The sequence below is a fragment of the Psammomys obesus genome, unplaced genomic scaffold (genome assembly GCF_907164565.1).
Source record: "Psammomys obesus unplaced genomic scaffold, mPsaObe1.curated_primary_1811, whole genome shotgun sequence".
NCBI lineage: Eukaryota > Metazoa > Chordata > Mammalia > Rodentia > Muridae > Psammomys > Psammomys obesus.
Genome location: NW_026596039.1, coordinates 6,323,010 through 6,341,715, shown reverse-complemented (window position 1 = coordinate 6,341,715; position 18,706 = coordinate 6,323,010). Strand labels below are relative to the sequence as shown.

Genomic DNA, 18,706 nt, shown 5'->3' with positions numbered 1-18,706 from the left:
CATGGTGTGCCACTAGAAACCTAAGCATGACACAGTGACCTATTAGATGTATTAATAGGCTCTAAAACATTACAGCTGGACAGATATTGATCTATCCTAAGCCATCTATACTAGCCCGGCTACTTCCCAGCCACATGCTCTTTTTTACTTGCCATCTTAGTCTCACCTCGGTTGCCTCTGCCCCATCTGCCTGTCCTTATGGCAACCTCTCCATGGCTCCTTCTCTGGTCCCTACCTCAGATCCACCACCCCCTCCCGACACTGACTGCCTCCTGTCCTTGGTCACCCTGCTACAGGCTGATCAGCTTCTTTATTGAACAGTGATGATGGAGAACAATTTTTACACAACATTGACAACAGGAGATTCTACATAGAAATGACAATGCCCAATGACAATCCAGACTGCAACCAGATCTCAGCACAGAAATCAGCACCTGAATGCACAGTGCACAAAACCATCCCCCAGCATGGTTTTTTGCCACAGGGTCTGTGCAAGTTTGACTGTCTTGAAATTTGCTCTAAAAAAAACCAAGCTGAACTGAGATCTCAAACTTAAGATACCCACCTGCCTCTGCCTCCTTCTGCTGGGATTAAACACATGTGCCAATACCTCCCAGCTTGTTGTTTTGGTCTCAGGGTGTGGCTCTGGCTGGCCTGGAACTGCCTATGCAGGCCAAGCTAGGCTTAAACTCAGGGCACTCAGGTTTCAATACAGATTTAAAACAGTAAGAGCCATACATGAATCTTAAGAACACCTGTGGATTTCTCATGAGAGAGTCATTTAAAAACGATTTTCCTCATACAAATTGTTAACTTTCCATCTTTTTTTTTTTCCTTCTTGGTTAAGGCAGGGTTTCTGTGTAGCCCTGGCTGTCCTGAAACTCCTTCTGTAGACACAGCTGGCCTTGCACTCAAACATCTGCTTGTTTCTGCCTCCCAAGTACTGGAATTAAAGGCATTAGCTTACCACAACCTGTCTTGTTAACTATCCATTTCATCACACCACATGATTGCTTATCTTCCAGAAAACCAACCACATTTTTAATATAAGCAAAATCCAAAATCTAAAATCTGCACTTGGTGACTCACAATTATAATTCCAGCATTGGACAAGTGGAAGGAGGAGGATCAGGAGAGCAAGGCCAACTTCAGTTATGAGTTAAAGGGTAGCTGGGCCTACAGATTACCTGTTTGAAAAACAACAAACAAAAGAAAGGAGGAGAAGAAGCAAAACACAATCTATAGAAAAGAATATTTTATTGAAACAGTTTCTCAATTAACAATGGAACAAAGTACAATCTGATTCAAACCTGTCCAACCAGCTTGAACTGCTAATAAAAGAACTCAAACATATAGGACTGTGTAGGACCTTTAGATCCCTCTGCCAATGTGGCAAAAAAAAAAAAAAAAAAAAAAAAAAAGAGGGAGGGTGGGGGTTAGAAAAGACAAAATGACTGACATAACAGGTTTGCTTTGCCCTGGAACTGGAGTGGCTCCTGCTACAGGTGCAATACTGGAGGACAGGCACTCTAGGCAGTTATAACTGGTAAGGGTCTCTCCTTCCTAGCAAAGTACACTGGGAAGTTGAACCCTAACTCCTCTTCTTTACCCACAAAACCTGCTTGACAGTGAGGTGGCATGGTTTTTCTGTCCCCAGGGTCTTGGAAGAGGGGCTCACAGTAGACAGCACGTTTCTGGTCAGCCCAGAGGGAAGAAGAGCAAGAAGGGGCAGGTGCCCCAGGGACTGGGGCTGGTAAGGATTGAGTGCCTGCAGTAGACTCCACCTTTGCAAACCTCGCTACAGACTTGTACTTTCCTGAGCCCAACAAGCCGTGCTGGGGGCTTCCCCTTCTTGTTTGCTCTGGCCGCCAGGGGTCGCATGAACTGTGGGAACATATTCTAGACAGTCCAGATAAAGGCTCTGGGCAGGACCATAGCCCAATCTGTACTGGGAAGGCAAGGACAGAAAGAAGAGCCAAGGAGGAAGAGCAAGGAAAAGAAGACACAGGAGAGAAAAGAGGCTCTCAGAAACCAAGCGATGACTGAGGCTCTGGGGACACTGGCCCACACAGGAAACTGATTGAGGAGGAAAGGCTAAAGGGATGCTCAGAAGACTGGGTACTCTGTGTCCCAAGACATCCTTCCCGCTACCAGGTCTCCAACAGCTACTGGCAGCCTTCTCTCACCCACAGGCAAAGAATTAAGACAAAATAGTGATTTCCCCTAAACACAGGAGCAGAGAGTCGGAGACCAGAGGGTGGGGCTGGGGACAGAACCAGAGCCGGTTTCACCCTGGAGCTATTCCAGGACTGTTGAGCAGCCACCTCCTGTCCCAGTTGAGCAAAGGAACTTGAGCCCCTAAGGGCACTAACACGATCCAACCCTGGCGTGTAATAAATAGAGGTGGTAGGAGAAGGGGCTGGAGGCAAGTGGGGAGACAGGAGGCAGGGTTATAGTTCATCATTTTTCAGAGGCCGCTTCTGTCCGGCTTCCTGCTCTTTCTCTTCAGATTCTGTTGGGTGGTGAGAAGGGGGTGGTGGTATAAGGGTCAACAGCCTGTTCTTCCCCTCCAACCCTACAAAGGTGCCCAACACCCCCGGCTTCCCCCTTACCTGCTCCAGGACCTCCTAATTCCAAAGGCTCAGAGTCCACTGGCTCCGTATCTGCATTTTAGAAGGAAAAGGCCAGTCACTAAAGAAGGGAGAAGCTAATACAGAGGCTTCAAATCCAGTTGGAAAATATTACAAATGCATGCCACTTTTGGGGTCTCTGCTTTTTTTCCCTTTTAAGTTTTTATTTAATGTTTGTGGGTATTTTCCCTGCATGTATGACTGTGTACTACATATGTGCCTCAGAGGCCACAAGAGGGCATCAGATCCTCTGGAAATGGGGTTACAGTGCATCTCTCCAGCTTTCTCCCACAAATTTTAAATTTTTCAGCCTAGTCCAGGACTACACAAAGAAACTGTCTCGAAAAAAGAAAAAAAGATACATATATATATATTCATTTTATGAGTGTTTTCCTCACATATATGTACACATGTGTACACCATCTTTGACTGATACCTGCAGAGGTCAGAAGGAAAATACTGGATCCCCTAAAACTAGAGTTATACTTGGTTGTTAAATGTTTTTAACAGCTGAACCATTTCTCCAGCCCTGCCCTGTTTTGTTTTTGTTTTTCTTCTTTTCCTTTTGGCTGTCCTGGAACTTGCGCTTTAGACTAGGCTGGCCTCTAACTCAGAGATCCACCTGCCTCTTGGGCTGGGACTAAGACACAGGCCACCACACACAGCAAATCTTTGCTTTAAAAACAAAACAAGTGTTGCCAGGTGGTTCACAACTTTAATTCCAGCACTCAGGAGGCAGAGGCAGGTAGATCTGTGTTTAAGGCTAGCCTGGTCTACAGAGCAAGTTCCAGGACAGCCAGGGTTATGCACAGAAAAAAACCTGTTAAGGTTTGCCCATAAATGTGCACCAGAGGCTGATTTGGTTTCTCCTCGTTGCTTCCTTCCTTCTATATTGAGGGAAGGTCTCTCACTTGAATCTGGTGACTAATCTAGACAAGCTAACTGACCTGCTCTAGACACTGTTTCTTCAACACACTGGGCTATTAAGTGAACAGTAGGCCTGCCTGGCATTTACATGGGTGCTGGGGATTGGAACTCCGATCCTCACACTATGTAACTAAGCGCTTTACCTACTAAGCCATCTCCCTAGGCTGTCCTTGACTTTTTTTTCTCTCCCAAAGAAAAATGCTTTTAAAAATGAAAGGCCACTCACAATTCATGGGCTGACCAGAAATAGGTCATGCTTGACAGTTTGTCTGCCCCCACACAAATGAAATGTCCCATTCCTGACCAGTTTCCCCAACTCACCAGTCTTTTCTTTGTCAGGTTCTAAAATGGGCTTTGCCTCTTCAGTCTGACCTAGAGGGAAACCAAGAGTTAGATGCAGCCCTGGCAGGGAGAGGTAGGTGGACTTCTCTGTGCCCACAGTAACTGGAGCCAAGCAGCCTCTCTCCTCACCTGCAGGTGGAATGACTTTCTCCCCTTGGTCACCGGCACTGGCATTGAGGGGAGGTTCTGTCCGGTTGCCATTCTTGTCCTTGGGCCGTGGCCGGGGTTTGGTAAACTTGGCTTTATTGAGCAGATACTGCACCTCACGGTCCAAGGCCATCATCTTGGCCTCAATGTCTTTAGAAAGCAGTACAGGCTTCTCTGTGGCAGGAAGCTTGGCCTGCTCGGCCAGAGTCGCATTCTTCCAGGCCTGTGGACGAGGCCAGGGAAGACTCAGAAGATGATGTGGCAGGTGTCACCCTCAGCCAGTTAAGGAAGCTCTTATTGACTGCAAATCACTCTGCCATCCTTACAATCCCAGGGTATCAGCTAAAGGGTTCAGTTACATATTAAAAGAGATTACCCAGGTGTCATTGATGACTTTCTCTAGCGTTGTCATCTCCACCTCAGTGAAGATCTGGTCCATCTCTGGGATGAGCCGAGCACCCCTAGAAGGCAAAGAAAAGATCAGCCTAGGGCAGAAGAACAGCAAGTTGACAGAAAGGGGAATCATGGTCTCAGCAGGACTCTACCAAGCAGAAAGGGTACACAAAAACACTCACTTGAGGAAAATGCTGGAGTGGTTGAGGAGATTATCCAGAGCTGAAAGCCGTTCTGGCCATTTCTTGCGCTCTTCTACCCGAAAAAACAGCCCTTGGCACAGCTTTCTCAACTCAGTCAGCTTCTCCTTTAACATCTGATGAATGAAGAGGAGGAGAAAGCCTGACACCCCAGCTCTTCTCACTCTAACCCGAGGAGGGCAGGTCAGCACTCCTATCTGCCTACAGCATCCTAGAAGGCCCTCACCACAGTGGTAGCTCCGAATCCCTCATCCTCCAGCCAGGTAGAAGCGGCGCTGAGTTTCCCAGAGATCTCCTCTCGCTGTTCCTCAGTAGACACTTCCTGGTATTCAGGTTGGTAGAGCTTGTCCTGTAAAGGACACAAATCCAAGCATACAGTGAGCTCTGGGGTATGGATCAGAGTCACATGGCCCTAAGCACAAGTTTCGGGGGCAGGGAGTGCCCACTAACCTGGGTTTCAAAGATAAAAGCTTCCAAGCTGTTAGCAGCTTTCTCCCTCTCTTGCTTTTCTAGGTCTCGCAGGGTCAAGTCCTCAAGTCTGTAAGATGAGCAAAAGGCAGGGATGAGGAGTGGTGGAACCGGCCCCTTCAGCATCACCTTTCCACTGTGCCCATCTTCCACACATGCCCAGCACTTACTTCTGCACAGAACGAGCCAGCTCATCCTCTGGCAAGTCTGGCAGGTCCAAGACAGTCAGCTCCACACCTATTTCCTCTACCATTTTCTGCTTCCGGGCAGGTTTCTGCTTTTTTGCTTCCTCAGGAGCTGGAGGGATGCCCTCAGGCCCTGCTTGTCCCTTCTCACTGGGCTTCTGGAGTAGAAAGAACAGTGATGTAAGGAAAAACATTAGCTGCCTCCTCCTCCTCCTCCTCCTCCTCCATAAGGTATGAACAAAGCAGCTTGCACGCACACACTAGCCCCTGGATAGCACTATCTTCCTTGAAAGGTAGCTCACCTGTGCCTCAGGCTTGTCCCCACTTTCTTTTTCATCAGGTTTCTCTTCCTCAGGGGCGGCATCACCCTTAGTAGGCTCAGAGGGTGGTGTCTGAGAGATATCTTCCATCGGGGCTTCAGCTTCCTCCTTGAGATCCCCCTGCTCTCCAGGCTCATCCTTGCTCCCCTCAGCAGGGCTCTCCTCTTCTTCCTAGGAGACAATGACAGGAATCTCAAGAGGTTATATATACACCATTAGCTGAGCCTATGACCACATCAACTCCTCTGGGAACACTGCTCAGGATAAGCTTGGGGTCAAACAGATGATACCTGTGGGCAAATAGGGGATTTGCAGAGATATAGGTGAACAAAAGGAAGGTAAAGGCATGGAAATGAAAATAAGCCTTCGGCTCTGGTGGCTCAAGTCTAATGGAGCAGGAGTATGGCAACCTGTCATAAGTTGAGAGATGAGCATCAGTGAGGTTCATTAAAGTCCAGGCAGCTGGGAGGCCCACTAGGTTCTGCTTCTGCCTCCATCACCCCAGCCCCCTGCTTTTTTCCACGCTTCTCTGTCCTTACCTGTACAGCATCAGTACCATTCTCTTTGGCATCTGATGAGGTACCACCTCCAAACAGGCTAGAAATGGTGTTGCCAAGTTCTAGGAAGAAGGAAGCAGAAGAGGTTCAAGAGGGAATCAAGTAACTCCACTTCCTGACCCAGAACAATGCTATTGCCTCCCCCGAGCACACACGTTAAGTTTACTCTTGCATTCATACACACTTGCATGCACAGAGGAGCCCATATTCATCTTACTGGTAAGAGTAGATTCTTCCTCTGGGCTGTCCTCCACCAGGGTCTCAAATACAGACTCCACCTATTTCAAAATGGATTCAAAATTAAGAATCCATAGTAATTCACCTTGTTCTATAAGTGTGTTGCTTATGCATACATTGGGAATGCAAAATGACTTGCAGGTTTGAGTGCCTACTCTCTCACCTTCCTTCTCTGATACTCCCGGATGGACCCCCCCCCCCCAAGTGACAGCCCTCTCAGGACAGGGCCTATTCCTCTTAGAGTCCTCCAGGTCTCCACTTGGTAATACAACAGACCACAGTTTCCCATTGTGTCAGAAAATACTGATGCAAAATTACTTTTTTAAAAACGGGCTTATTTGAGTGCTGAAGAGATGGTCTAGCACTAAAAGTATGGACTGATTCCCAGAGAACCCAGGTATGATGCTCAGCACTGACACTGTGGCTCACAACCATCTGTAACTCAGTTTCAGATGATCTGACACCTTCTTCTGGCCTCATTGGACATCAAACACACGTGCAGGCAAACCACCCATACACATTCCATTTTAAATTAAAGAAGAAAGGAGTTTCTCTGGGATGGCAAGATGGCTTAGCAGGTAAAGATGTTACTCTCGCCAAAGGCAGAAGGGAGAAACCAATTCTGTGAGGTCTACATCTGCTATGGCATGCTTGTGCCCCACCGCCATACACACATACTCAAAAAATTTTAAGGGGGTGGAGAGAGTAAGGACCTGGGTCCAATTTCCAGCATCCACATCCATTTGTAACTCCAGTTCTAGGGGATCCAATACCCTCTTTCAGCCTCCATGGGCACCAGGCACACAAATGTGTACAGAAATATATCCATACGTGTGTTTTTAAAAAAACAAAAAATTTCGGTACTTCCCTGTAGTACCGAAGTACAGTGAGCATAAGCTCGTGCTATCCACAAATAGCCCCATTGTGGCACTGTGTTTAAGCCCAAAACTCATCAGGTCTGCTTTCAAAACACTTCGTGTCCATCCTGCAGAACCCACACTGGGAGAGGCCGGTGGGACCAGGGGTCAACCCTTACACAGATAAAGGTTCCCTTTTCTCTCACCCTGTCTAAACTGAGCACCCCACTCTCATCCAGGTTGAAGTGGGCCTTGATGCCTTTGGACTCATAGTCGGGGTATTTCTTGAAGCTTTCTCCCACACCTTTTAGCTTCACTGTGGTCAAATTCTGGGAGCCAAATACCCTGGTTGGGAAGGAAAAGAAAAGTTTGAGGAGACCCCCCTGGCCCAACCCCAACTCCAGAGCACATGGCTTAAGATGTCAGGGGCCCTACACAGGACACCCAGAAGAACGGACCCTCTCTAAGACAGGCTGCTTACAACTTGACCATAACCCACCTTCAGCCCTGCTAATCCCACACTCCCCTCCCATCCTCAGGTCATCTGGCAGGCACACCTCCCACTCCCTGGAGGTGCCATCCTGCCCCCGCCCCTCACCGAAGATCCTCAGGCCCCAGGAAGCCCAGGTCACCGTAGTTGATGTGGAAGTTGAAATCATGGCTGTAGCGGTTAAAGGTGATGACTTTGCGCTGGGGGTAGGGCCCCATTCGGGAGAAGAGCACACGTTTGTTGTGCTTCAGGCTTCGAACCCCGGGCTCCTCCTCCACCTCCCTTGTGAACTCCACCTACACAACAGGCAAAGAGAAGAAGGTGCACTGGAGAACTAGGAAAGTTCTGTGGGCAGATGGGAGAGAATAGGATCTTTCTTAGCATACAGAAAAAGGGACAGGTTGAGGTAAATAGAGATTGCACTTAGAGAAACAAACAGCATGTCACCAGATCAAGCTTACCAGGATGGGGTAGACGACGGCATCACGCACAACAAATGGTTTCACTTTGAAGGCTTTGCTGAGTGCCGCTGCCTGGTACACAGCCCCCATGGCAGCTGCTTCATCTGCATTAATGTTCTTTCCTAGCTCCTCCCTAGGAGACACAAGCTTCAGCATTATCCACCTGGGAGTGGCTTCTCCCTCCTCTCACTCCTGTAGCTAGCTGCCCAGCCTAGGCTCCATGGCTAGCTCCCACACCATACTCACTTGCCCACAGCCTTTAGCAGCACCTCTTGAACTTTGGGAACACGAGTGGCCCCACCCACCAGGATCACCTGCTCAATTTCATCCTGCAGAAGGGGAAGATGAGATGCAGGAGTTAATGCCCTTTCCCTTTGACACTTTGTGGGTGTCCTATCCTCACCCATAGGCACTTCTGTCTCCTTCATGCCCTCACCAAGTTCATCTCGGCACTCTGGAGGGCCTGCTGCACAGGCCCAGGCACTCGCTCAAACAAATCTGCACACAGCTCCTCGAACTCCACTCGAGTAACTTTTGCTTTGAAGTCCACATCATCCATCAAGCCCTCAATCTGTGGGAAGAGGTATCTGTTAAGACATTCTGACCAGGTCTGCTCTCTGGGCAAGAAAAGACAGAGTTCAAGGGAACAGGACTTTGGGAGGAAGAAAGGCCCTCTACCCTTGTGGGGGCCACAAGCCTGCCCTCCACCAGGCTTCCATCACCTGTGCCATGTGATCAGCATTGGCACTCAAGACTGTTTTAAGCCGATTGGCTTCCCGAAGCAGTTTAGCCATGGCACGTGGGTTTTCCCGAACATCCTTGGCATTCTGGCCCTTGCGCTGCTCATTGAAGAGTCTAGCCAGGTGTTCTCGCAGCCGAAGCTCCATCTCTAGCCCACCAAGGGTGCGGTCAAACCTGTTCAAGAGAAGGAGCAGGTACAGTGTGAGGACATAGATGGCCTTCCCACTGGCACAGGAGACAAGAGCACTCTGCCTGCAGGTACAGCAGGAATAGTAACTCATCCACTTATCACTGCGTATCAACTATCTGAATATAAGTGACAAGAGGAGCAGCAGAAGGGACAGTTTCCTGCGGTCAAGGAGTTTATAATGTAATAGACAAATAATCTCCTAAATGTGAAATCACACACATGCCATAAAAAAGAAGCATCCAGCATTAGGGAGACTGAAACAGGTGGATTTCTGTGAGTTTGAGGCTAGTCTGCTCTACACAGACTCCCAGGCCAGCCAGGGCTAAACAGCGAGACCCTGTCTCAAACCGAAAGAAAAGCAGAGAAGGCGAGTGGGATACACACATAAAGTCTGTGCTACTCGGGGGAGTCAGAGGAACCTTCCCCAAAGAAGCACACTGGAACTGAAAGCTCAAGATCTGGAGTTGACTAGCTACAGAAGAAGAGTGAAGCACGTTCTTGGCAGAAGGAATAGCTCTGCTAAAGACACAAGGTCGGAAGTAGGAAAAGCTATGAAGGATGAGATGGTGGCTCACAACCATCTATAACGGGATCTGATGCCCTCTTCTGGCATGCATGCCACATGCAGACAAAACACTCATACACAAATAAATGAAATAATAATAAAAAGGAAACGGATTACTGTCATATCAGTATTCATTTCTTTATCTTTTTGTTAGTGCTATGGATTGAGTCTAGGGTCCATGAATACTATGCAAAGTCCTGCCACTGATATACTGTCCTTACACCAGTATCTTTTTTTTTTTTTAAAGATGTTTTAATGTATTATTTATATATTATTCTGGCTGCATGTGTGCTTGCATGCCAGAAGAGGGCACCAGATCTCATTATAGATGGTTGTGAGCCACCATGTGGTTGCTGGCAATTAAACTCAGGACCTATTAAGGAGCTTTTTCCCCCCCCATATGGGGTCTCATGTAGTCTATGTTGGACTAAGACTCCATATGCTAAAAATGATTTTGAATTTCTGATCCTCCTGCCTCCACCTCCTGCGTGTTAGGATTATACCCCAATGTCTTGTTTAGGAAGGGTTTTTTTGGTTTGTTTTTAAAATTCATTAGATCAGGAGGCAGAAATAGGACTGCCAGAAGTTTCTGACCAACCTGGTTAACACAGCAAGTTCCAGGGATAGCTAGTTCAGCAGCAAACTCTTGTGCAGAATGTATGAGACCCTAGATTCAACCTCAGTGCAAATCCTAGCACTCAGAAGGCAGGGGCAGGTGGGTCTCAAGGCCAGCCTGGTCTACAGAGCAAGTTCCAAGATAGCCAGGGCTACATAGAAAAACCCTGTCTCAAAACATCAAAAAAAACCAAACCAAACCAAACCAAAAACAAAACAAAAAAAAGAGGGAAGACAGACAGACAAACAGGCTGGAGAGATGGCTCAGAGATTAAGAGCACTGCCTACTCTTGCAGAGGTCCTGAGTTCAATTCCCAGCAATCATAAGGTGGCTCACCACCATCTATGAGATCTGGTACCCTCTTCTGGCATTCAACATGCAAGCAGAGCACTGCATATATAATAATTCTTAAAAATAAAAAAGGACAAACAATGACAATGATATAGACAACCTAAATGTCAAGAATCCAAGAATCAATTGTACCTGACTCAATCTGTATCTCCTAAACTGCTCCCTCCCACATGCTTTCATGTCTTCTTTGGGAGCAGCCCCTACAGTAAATGATACTGTATCCAGAAAGTGCTCCTTCAAGGATCAGAAAGGCAACTGAAATCCAGGCAGAAACCCTTCCCTGAGGTCACAGTAACCTACCCCACACCCCGGATCTGCAGCTGTGGTTGCATCCCGGCTTCCTTAGTCTTCACTGTTTGGTAGGTCACAATGGTGCACACAGTGCTGCCTGAGCCCATGTCATAGAACATGATATTCTGTGGAGATACCAAGGGCACTGTCATGGGAATCTTATCAAACATAGAATGCCAAGCTAGGCAAGTGATGCACACTTTTAATTCCAGCCCTCAGGAGGCAGAGGCAGGTGGACCTCTGAGTTTGAGGCCAGTGTGGTCTACACAGTGAGCACCAAGACAGTCAGGCCACACAGGGAAATCCCGTCTCACCCTCTCCAACCTCTCCCACCCTACAAAACAGAGTGATTGTTGGTTTATCAATACAGGATGCCTGTCCACTTGCCCACCTGAAAACAAAAAGCTGACCAACTCCAATGGAGACTAAAAGGAAGGTACCGTTGCACTTGTCAAGAAATGGCCATGCAAACAAGATGCAAATTGGGCCAAGAACTCTATATCCTCAGACTTGGAGTCTTGTGTATCTGGTGGTCAGGAGGCCTCCCTGGCTCACCTGTGCAGTGGAATTGATATCTTTCCGCCGGAAGACACCATAGCTGAGGGCTGTGGCGGTGTTGTCATTGATGAGCTGCAGCACCTTGAGGCCAGCCATGCGAGCAGCCTGCAGAACAGCTCGGCGCTCAGCCTGGTTGAAAAACGCTGGCACAGTGATCACTGCATCCTTAATGGGTTGTTCTACAGTGGACAAAAGATCAGGATCTCTCTCACCAACTCCAAACCTCAGATCAAGGTTTCCAAATTCAGTACCACTGACACTGAGGCAGGTGATTAATTCTCTCTTGTTGGGCCGGTACTGTACATTACAGTTGTTCACTAGTCTCCTAATCCTGTGCTCACTAGATGCCAGTAGCACAGCCCAAGTTAGTGACAATCAAACATGTCTTCAGGTATGGCCCAATTTTTGATGAGAAATAGAAATGCCTCTGCTTTACACTCACTGCAGATCTCAGGGAGTCTTGCTGCCACTGGCCCCACGGCGATGCTGCTCACCTGCAAAATCTTCAGCCAAGGAACGAGAGTAGTTCAGAACCATGCCCAGCACCTCCTCAGGAGAGAACTGCAGCTGCCTGAGGAGAGGAGGAGTTGAGACACGAGAAGGTAAACACCAAGACCAATAATCATGAGCACAGTAAGGAGCGACTGAGCCCACCTTCCCCTCTGGACACTCACGGGCTGATCTGGAAGCGCACAGTCTGCCTCTCTGGGTCAATATTTAGCTCATGTTCTGGGAAACGGGACCGATAAAGGGCCACGTGCGGGTTATCCGCCTGTTTTCCTAGGAGGTGCTGGAAATAACGGAGTGTAGCCTTTGGGTTCTTGATGGCCTGAAAGGAGAGGACCCGGCAGGTTCTTAGGCCCAAACCCAGCTTAGCTTGCCTCTACTTCATCAAGAGAGACAAGAGACCATTCTCTGGGGGAACCAATCTGGCGAGGAGGCTGCTACTCACCATGCCTGCTGCACTGTCACCTAAAAACCTTTCGTTTTCTTTCAAGGTCACAGTCACTGGGGTTTTCCTCCGAGATTCCCTAAGAAAAAGCAGCATTAGCCTAGCTTCCTGAAGCAGAGTATGAACCTAGCAGCCTCCAGGTCCCACACTGGTCCAGCCACCAGAGTCTGTTCTGTGGGCACTACTAATTACATACACACCCGACACACATCTACCCTTACTTGTTCAATACAATCTCCATGGGCACGCCAGGCTTCACAATGGCCACCTTCATGGATTCACTGCCCAGGTCCACAGACATCACAGCCAATGTGTCTGAAGAGAAGACAGAAAGTAGGTTTATGTGCTATTTCTCTGCTTCCCACACCTTACTGGGTTAAACCAATTAAAGGAGCACTTTCTATGGAGAAAGATGGCAAAGACAAAGAAAAACAGCTTAGATTCAGCAAACCTACAGACTGAACAGACAACTCGTGCCCTCTTCCTACTCTTACATTTACTCTTCGATCCCTCTACCAGGTACATACCGCTCAGTGCCAACAGGTCTGCCAAGAGGATAGCCACCAAGGCCCAACAGAGTAGCCTCCTTGGCCTCTGCCTTCTTACTGTGGCTGCCATTGTGACCCTGGCAGAGAAGGAAAAACACTTGTAACTGGATGCTGAGTGAAGAAGGAAACAGAATCACATCCCAGAACAGACAAGCTCTTATCTATTCTTATCTATTGCACTTTTGGCTAAGGCAGAGCAGCCTGTACTGCTTCCCTTCCTTCCCGAGAAGTTTCAATCATTCTAAACATCCTCCCAAAGCGTCCAACATTTGGACCTAGGCAAGTGGCCCTCCACCACATCTTTAGAAAGAGACAGAGGAAGGAGATTTGACCTCTTTTCTGTCCACACACAGGCAAGTAACTGGCGCACCACAGTACTGTACTGTACTGTCACACACCTGGAGCGGTGCCAGGGACCCTCGAAACCGGCTCAACTACCTCATACCTGGAGCTTCTCGGTGGTGGAAAAAGCCAGGCTGGGCCTGGACAGGAACTGGAAGATGGTGACGTTGGGGATGGCTGGCAGAGAAGGGCCTTTCCTCTCCTCTGCATCCCCTGAGCATTGTCCGGCCCACCCTCTCTGCCCATCCTACTCCTGGGCCCCGCTGCCTACGCAGACCCTGTGCGGGCTAAGGTTACCGGGCGGGCGAGTGTTCACCTAAACCTCACCTGATGAAGGTGGAAGATCCCACTCCCGGAAACGGATTCCTGCCCACCCCGAGCGCGAGGGGGCAGCCCAGCGCCTGAACTGCAGGGCCGAAGACACCGGTGTCCGTGCGGCCCTCGCTCTCGCCACTGGCCCGCCCCCGAAGCTAGCACGCTGCCTCCCCTAGGAGCCGCGGCCCGGCTGCTGCTCCATCCTCACCCCCCGCTCCCTTTGGCCTTCAGCTCCTGCGGCCCTCGCTCCGGGATCAACGAGGTGCGGATGTGCCCACACCGCCAGCAGCACGACCCCAACCCCAGGCCCCTCACAACTCCCCTCCGTTTGCAAACTGTTACTGTAGCCACCAACCTCTCCGCGGCGTCTCGCGCACCAGCCGGCCCCGGACGCGGCGCACGCTCATTGGCGCCTCCGCTGCCCGGCCCTGCGCCGCACACCTGGCCCTGCCCCCAGGGCCCGGCGCGCGTCTCCATTGGGCCACGTTTTAGGCCCGCCCCCTCCCCGGCTCCGCCCCCGAAGCTGCCGGACCGCTGGAGTACCGGTTGGGACGAAACCGCCGGAGCCGGCTGTAGATTGGGCCACGTCACGGTTCGCGGCCGGGTTGCTCCTCGCGGGACTTCTGCCAGCCTCGGTGCTAGACGCTTCGTCGCGGAGGCCTGGCGGAGCCCCGCGTGCGAGCAGGTGCGCTCGTGGATTACGAAGTGCTCGGGCTGCTTCCGGTTACCCGGGGCGTCCGCGCGAAGGAACGGAACTGCGCTGCGTTCGCTGCTGCGACGCGGAACAGGCGCGTGCGTTTGGTGGCGCTAAACTGCCCTGGGCTTGGGATAGATACCAGAGGACCGCTGGTTGTTCCAACATTGAGGAAACCGCAAAAGCGATGTTCGCTGATGGGTCGGAGAGAAACCATGTCTGTGACAGAAATTGGCCTTAATTCTGCGTCATCCAGTTAAAAGATGCACCCATCTTCCCAGCTCTTTTCACTCCTCACTCCCCCTTCTATTAAGTTAGTGTCCGGTGTACTCTTTGAAGAGTGCACATATTTTACAGCATCAGACAAACAAAAGATGAGCATTCAGGTGATACATAAATTAGAAATATATAGACGTTTGCTTGGAAATTGATTCTTTTCACTAAATTGAAACCAGTACCGAAGATCTTTTTAATTCTGCTTTGTTTGTTTTCCTTCGGTTCTGGGAAGATGAAGCTGGTGCCAGTTCTGTTGCTGCCAGGTTCTGCAAAGCCAGAGCTTAATGAACGTTACTTGTTCTCTACAATTTTCATGATGCTTAAGAGCTAAAACAATCTGGTGTCTGTGCCTAGGGAAACCTTTGGTATTGTCTTCAGGAATGGTTCAGGGCTGGAAAAGTAGCTCACTGATTGATACAGGTCTTGCCCGGCGTTCGTGAGCCCGAATTCCATCAACAGCACCGTTCAAAAATAAAAGGGAAAGAAAAGTAATTAGTATTCAGGTGATACAAAAATTAGAAGCAGGCCCAGCATGGTGGCGCACTCCTTTAGGCCCACCACTCAGAAGGCGGAGGGGGGTGGATCTGTGAGCTCAAGACCACCCTGGTTTTGGGTACACAGAGAAACCCTGTCTGAAAAGAAAAAAGGAAAGAAAAAAACAGAGTCCTAATACAGTGTAGTTACACCAGATGACACATATACAATCTTGGAAAGATTTATAAATAAAAAAATCCCCTGACATCAACCACAACCTCCTACTCCCATCTGTAGCATGATATATCACTTTCCTGCTTGTTCTGGTTTACACATACATGTTTCTCTCTAGAAAAGTAGCTTATGTATTTTCTGAACAACAAAATACACAATTATATTATTTGCTATTTTTCAACTAAAAGAATTTTCTATGTTGGTGGAATTCACCTCATTCTTGTTACTACTGTACAACTTGGCTTAAAGGGGGTTTGTTTGGCCGTAATGATGGATGTGTTATCAGTTCTGTTGCTTTTTTTCTTCTTTTTTGTGTGTGGTGTGCACACATAAATGGGGACTGTGTGCACAGAGTGCAGAAAAGAATTTGGGTATCCTGTTATATCAATTTCTGCCTTAATTTTTTTTAGATAGGGTCTCTCATGGAACATGGAGCTGGGCAAGTGCCCATCAAGCCGCAGTGGATTTCCCTATTTCCAGCCTCAATATTACTGTGGTTACAAGTTTACAGAGGCTTGTTTTGTTTTGTTTTGTTTTGAGACAGTGTATCTCTGTGTAACCTAGGCTGTCCTGTACACCAGGCTGGCCTGGAACTCACAGAGATCTGCCTGCCTCTGCCTTCTGGATGCTGGGATTAAAGGCATGCACCACCATGCCTAGCTGTGTGTGTGTGTGTGTGTGTGTGTGTGTGTGTGTGCGCGTGTGTTTAACAAATTCATCTTTGCCCTTGGAGAAGTTACAACCCAATGTCCAATGGCTTCATATACTTATTTAAGCCTATCAGGTGATGGCTGATCTGGAAACCTAGGAGAACTCTTAGGCCCAGAATACCCTTGACAGAAGAATGAAATTGCCATTACAGTCCTCAGCCTGGATATCTGTTCCCCTGGGAGGAGTAGCAGGTGTGATTGCTCTAGGGAGGCACCTGTTTTGTTCTTTAGCCATAAAAAGAGATCAGTATTTCACAAGAACAAGTTGTAGAATGATGGAAAATTTTCTGGTAAAAAATGCATGCTTTGGATTGACCTTAGCTGATAAACTCAGTATTCCAATCCAGAGCAACTGAGTAATGTAGCCCTTCTTTGGCAGTGTACAGAAATCTGAGGAAAGAACATTGATGTCATACAAGACAAGGATGGGGCGAAACTGACAAGATTAAACTGAAACAATTTGAGTATAGCAGCAGAGGCCTGTACAGGATGAGGTAGAAGGATCCAGAGTTCAAGACCAGACTAGGATACCTAGCCGGAAAAACCCAGTCAAAAGCCAGGCATGGTGGTGCACACCTGTAATTCCAGCATCAGGGAAACAGAGGCAGGTGGATCTCATTGAGTTTGAGGTCAGCCTGGTTTACAGATTGGGTTCCAGGTCAGTGAGGGCTGCACAGAGAAATTCTGTCTCAAAACACAATACAAAAAAGATCTGACTGTAAGGCATTTTCTTAATGATTGGTGGGGAGGGCCCAGCCCATGGGGGTGGTACCATCCCTGGGCCGGTGGCCTTGGATTTTATAAGAAAGCAAGCTGAGCAAGCCATGGGGAGCAAGCCAGTAAGGATAGCAACCTTCCAGGGCCTCTGCTTCAGCTCCTGCCTCCAGATTCTTGCCCTGTTTGAGTCCCTGTTCTGACTTCCTTTGATGGTGAATATTGATATGGAAATATAAGCCAAATAAACCCTTTCCTCCCCAACTTGTTTTTGGGCATGGTGTTTCATCACAGCAATAGTAACCCTCACTAGAACACATGAGAACTGCCATGACTTTTTTTTAATGGAAAAAATTAAAGATTTATTTCATTTCTTTTATGTGTATAAGAATTTACCTGCACGAATGTGTGCCGAGTGAGTGCAGGGCCCAAGGATGCCATAAGAAGGGGGCAGATCCCCTGGAAAGGCAGTTATGAATGGTCACCATGTGGATGCTGAAAAGGAACAGTTATCTGCTCAGGAACCCCAAGACCAAGTTCTCAGCATAAAGATGATTTATTTGCCTTAGAGGGACAAAGGGCAGGGAATAAGAGACAAAGACAGGAGATAGAGAATGAGGGAGAAGGGAAAAGCAACAAGGGAGAGGGGAAAGGTTATTTGTCCCGGAGAAGGAATAAAGAGCTGCCTCTGGATAGAGAGGAGACAGACCTGACCCATATGCCGATGGTAGTTTATAAAGGTAAAGGGGGGAAACCCGTGTTAGGATGAGGTGTGTAATTTTAATTGGGCATGCTAATTAGGTGAGCAAAAAAGGGCTTTTGATTGCTGGACTTCAATACTTTGATAGCTGGACCTTGGGAGTCAGCCTCAGCAGGATGAAGTGGCCAAATAAGGGAATGGACCTTGGTGGTTAATTTTAGCAATGTAGTCTAACAGTTTTTAGCAAGGCAGAGGGCATGAGGGAGAAGGGCAAGGCCTCTCAGAGCCATGTTAGCAGTACTGAGTAGAGTTCCTTCAGATGCTGAAAAAAGAACTTGCGCCCTCTACAAGAGCAGCAGATGCTCTTAACTACTGAGCTCTGTCTTCAGCTCTTTCAAATTCATTGGAGACAATTCTTCTATAGCCCAGGCTGGCCTTGAACTTAGTTGAGGTTGTCTTTGAAGTCTATTCCTGCTTGTCTCCACCTCCCAAGTGCTAGGATTATAAATATGTGAAACTATGCCTGCCTTTGTGTGTGTGTGTGCTATTATTTTGGCTCACTTTCTTTTCTTTTTTACAGATTTATTTTTTCATTTGTTTTAAAGAGCTTATATTTATTTTACATACATGTAAGAAGCTTTGCTGGCAGGCATGTATGTGCAGTGAGTGTGCAGTTCTTTTGGAGGCCAGAAGATGGTGTCAGTTCATCTAGTAGATTCTAGAACTAGAGTTATTAGATGGCTGCTGGTTGCCAAGTGGGTGCTGGGAAACCAAACGTGGGTCCTCTGCCAGAGCAACAAGTGCTCTTAAGTCCCTATTTAAAAAACAAAACAGAACAAAACAAAAAAACTGAGACAAGGTCTTGTCATTTAGTGTAAACTGGCCTTAAACTTACTGTGTAGTCTACATTGGCCTCAAAGTTACTGTGATCCTCCTGTCTCAGACTACCAGATGTTGGGATCATAGGGGTGTACCACCATGCTATGCTTCAGCCTTTGATTCTGAATTGTAACCTCTTCAAGTTCTTCTCCCCACCCCTGGCAAAAGTGATTGAAACTAGGGGCACTTTCACACAAGGAAAGAGTTCTACCATGCAGATACAACTTTAGCCCTTAAAAACTATTTTAAAGAAACAAAGAAACAAACAAACAAAAAAAACCTATTTTTATATTTTTTTATTTTATGTATATGAATGTTTTTTTGCACGTATGTTTGTGTACC

The 18,706-nt window shown here is 48.0% G+C and overlaps 1 protein-coding gene across 3 annotated transcripts; it reads right to left on the bottom strand.

Moving 5' to 3' along the window:
• Window positions 1-1,240: 1,240 nt before the first annotated feature.
• Window positions 1,241-14,248, bottom strand: Hyou1 (hypoxia up-regulated 1). Of its 3 annotated transcripts, none has more exons than XM_055622014.1 (26): window positions 14,227-14,248; window positions 13,006-13,103; window positions 12,700-12,793; window positions 12,479-12,557; window positions 12,201-12,355; window positions 12,021-12,097; window positions 11,524-11,705; window positions 10,978-11,093; window positions 8,937-9,129; window positions 8,651-8,785; window positions 8,461-8,543; window positions 8,215-8,347; window positions 7,862-8,049; window positions 7,470-7,608; window positions 6,387-6,447; window positions 6,152-6,231; window positions 5,595-5,783; window positions 5,278-5,450; window positions 5,090-5,177; window positions 4,866-4,988; window positions 4,622-4,755; window positions 4,423-4,507; window positions 4,029-4,269; window positions 3,879-3,929; window positions 2,613-2,663; window positions 1,241-2,512 (listed from the first exon to the last, which is right to left on the bottom strand). In XM_055622014.1, exons 2-26 carry the CDS (start codon window positions 13,094-13,096, stop codon window positions 2,451-2,453), a joined length of 3,003 nt encoding a protein of 1,000 aa, XP_055477989.1. In that variant the 5' UTR covers window positions 13,097-13,103; window positions 14,227-14,248; the 3' UTR covers window positions 1,241-2,450. The 3 variants fall into 3 exon arrangements, with proteins under 3 accessions (XP_055477989.1, XP_055477988.1, XP_055477987.1); XM_055622013.1 differs by lacking the exon at window positions 14,227-14,248 and adding an exon at window positions 14,039-14,104; XM_055622012.1 differs by lacking the exon at window positions 14,227-14,248 and adding an exon at window positions 13,696-14,020.
• Between the last annotated feature and the right edge of the window lie 4,458 nt (window positions 14,249-18,706).

What these genes read in the sequence shown, in the direction of transcription:
- Hyou1 (XM_055622014.1), bottom strand. Translation starts at nt 13,096, where the DNA reads ATGGCAGCCACAGTAAGAAGGCAGAGGCCAAGGAGGCTACTCTGTTGG. An exon ending in ATGGTACTGATGCTGTACAG is followed by an intron (nt 5,784 to 6,151) that starts GTAAGGACAGAG and finishes ATTGTCTCCTAG; the next exon opens with GAAGAAGAGGAGAGCCCTGC. An exon ending in GGGACAAGCCTGAGGCACAG is followed by an intron (nt 5,451 to 5,594) that starts GTGAGCTACCTT and finishes TTTCTACTCCAG; the next exon opens with AAGCCCAGTGAGAAGGGACA.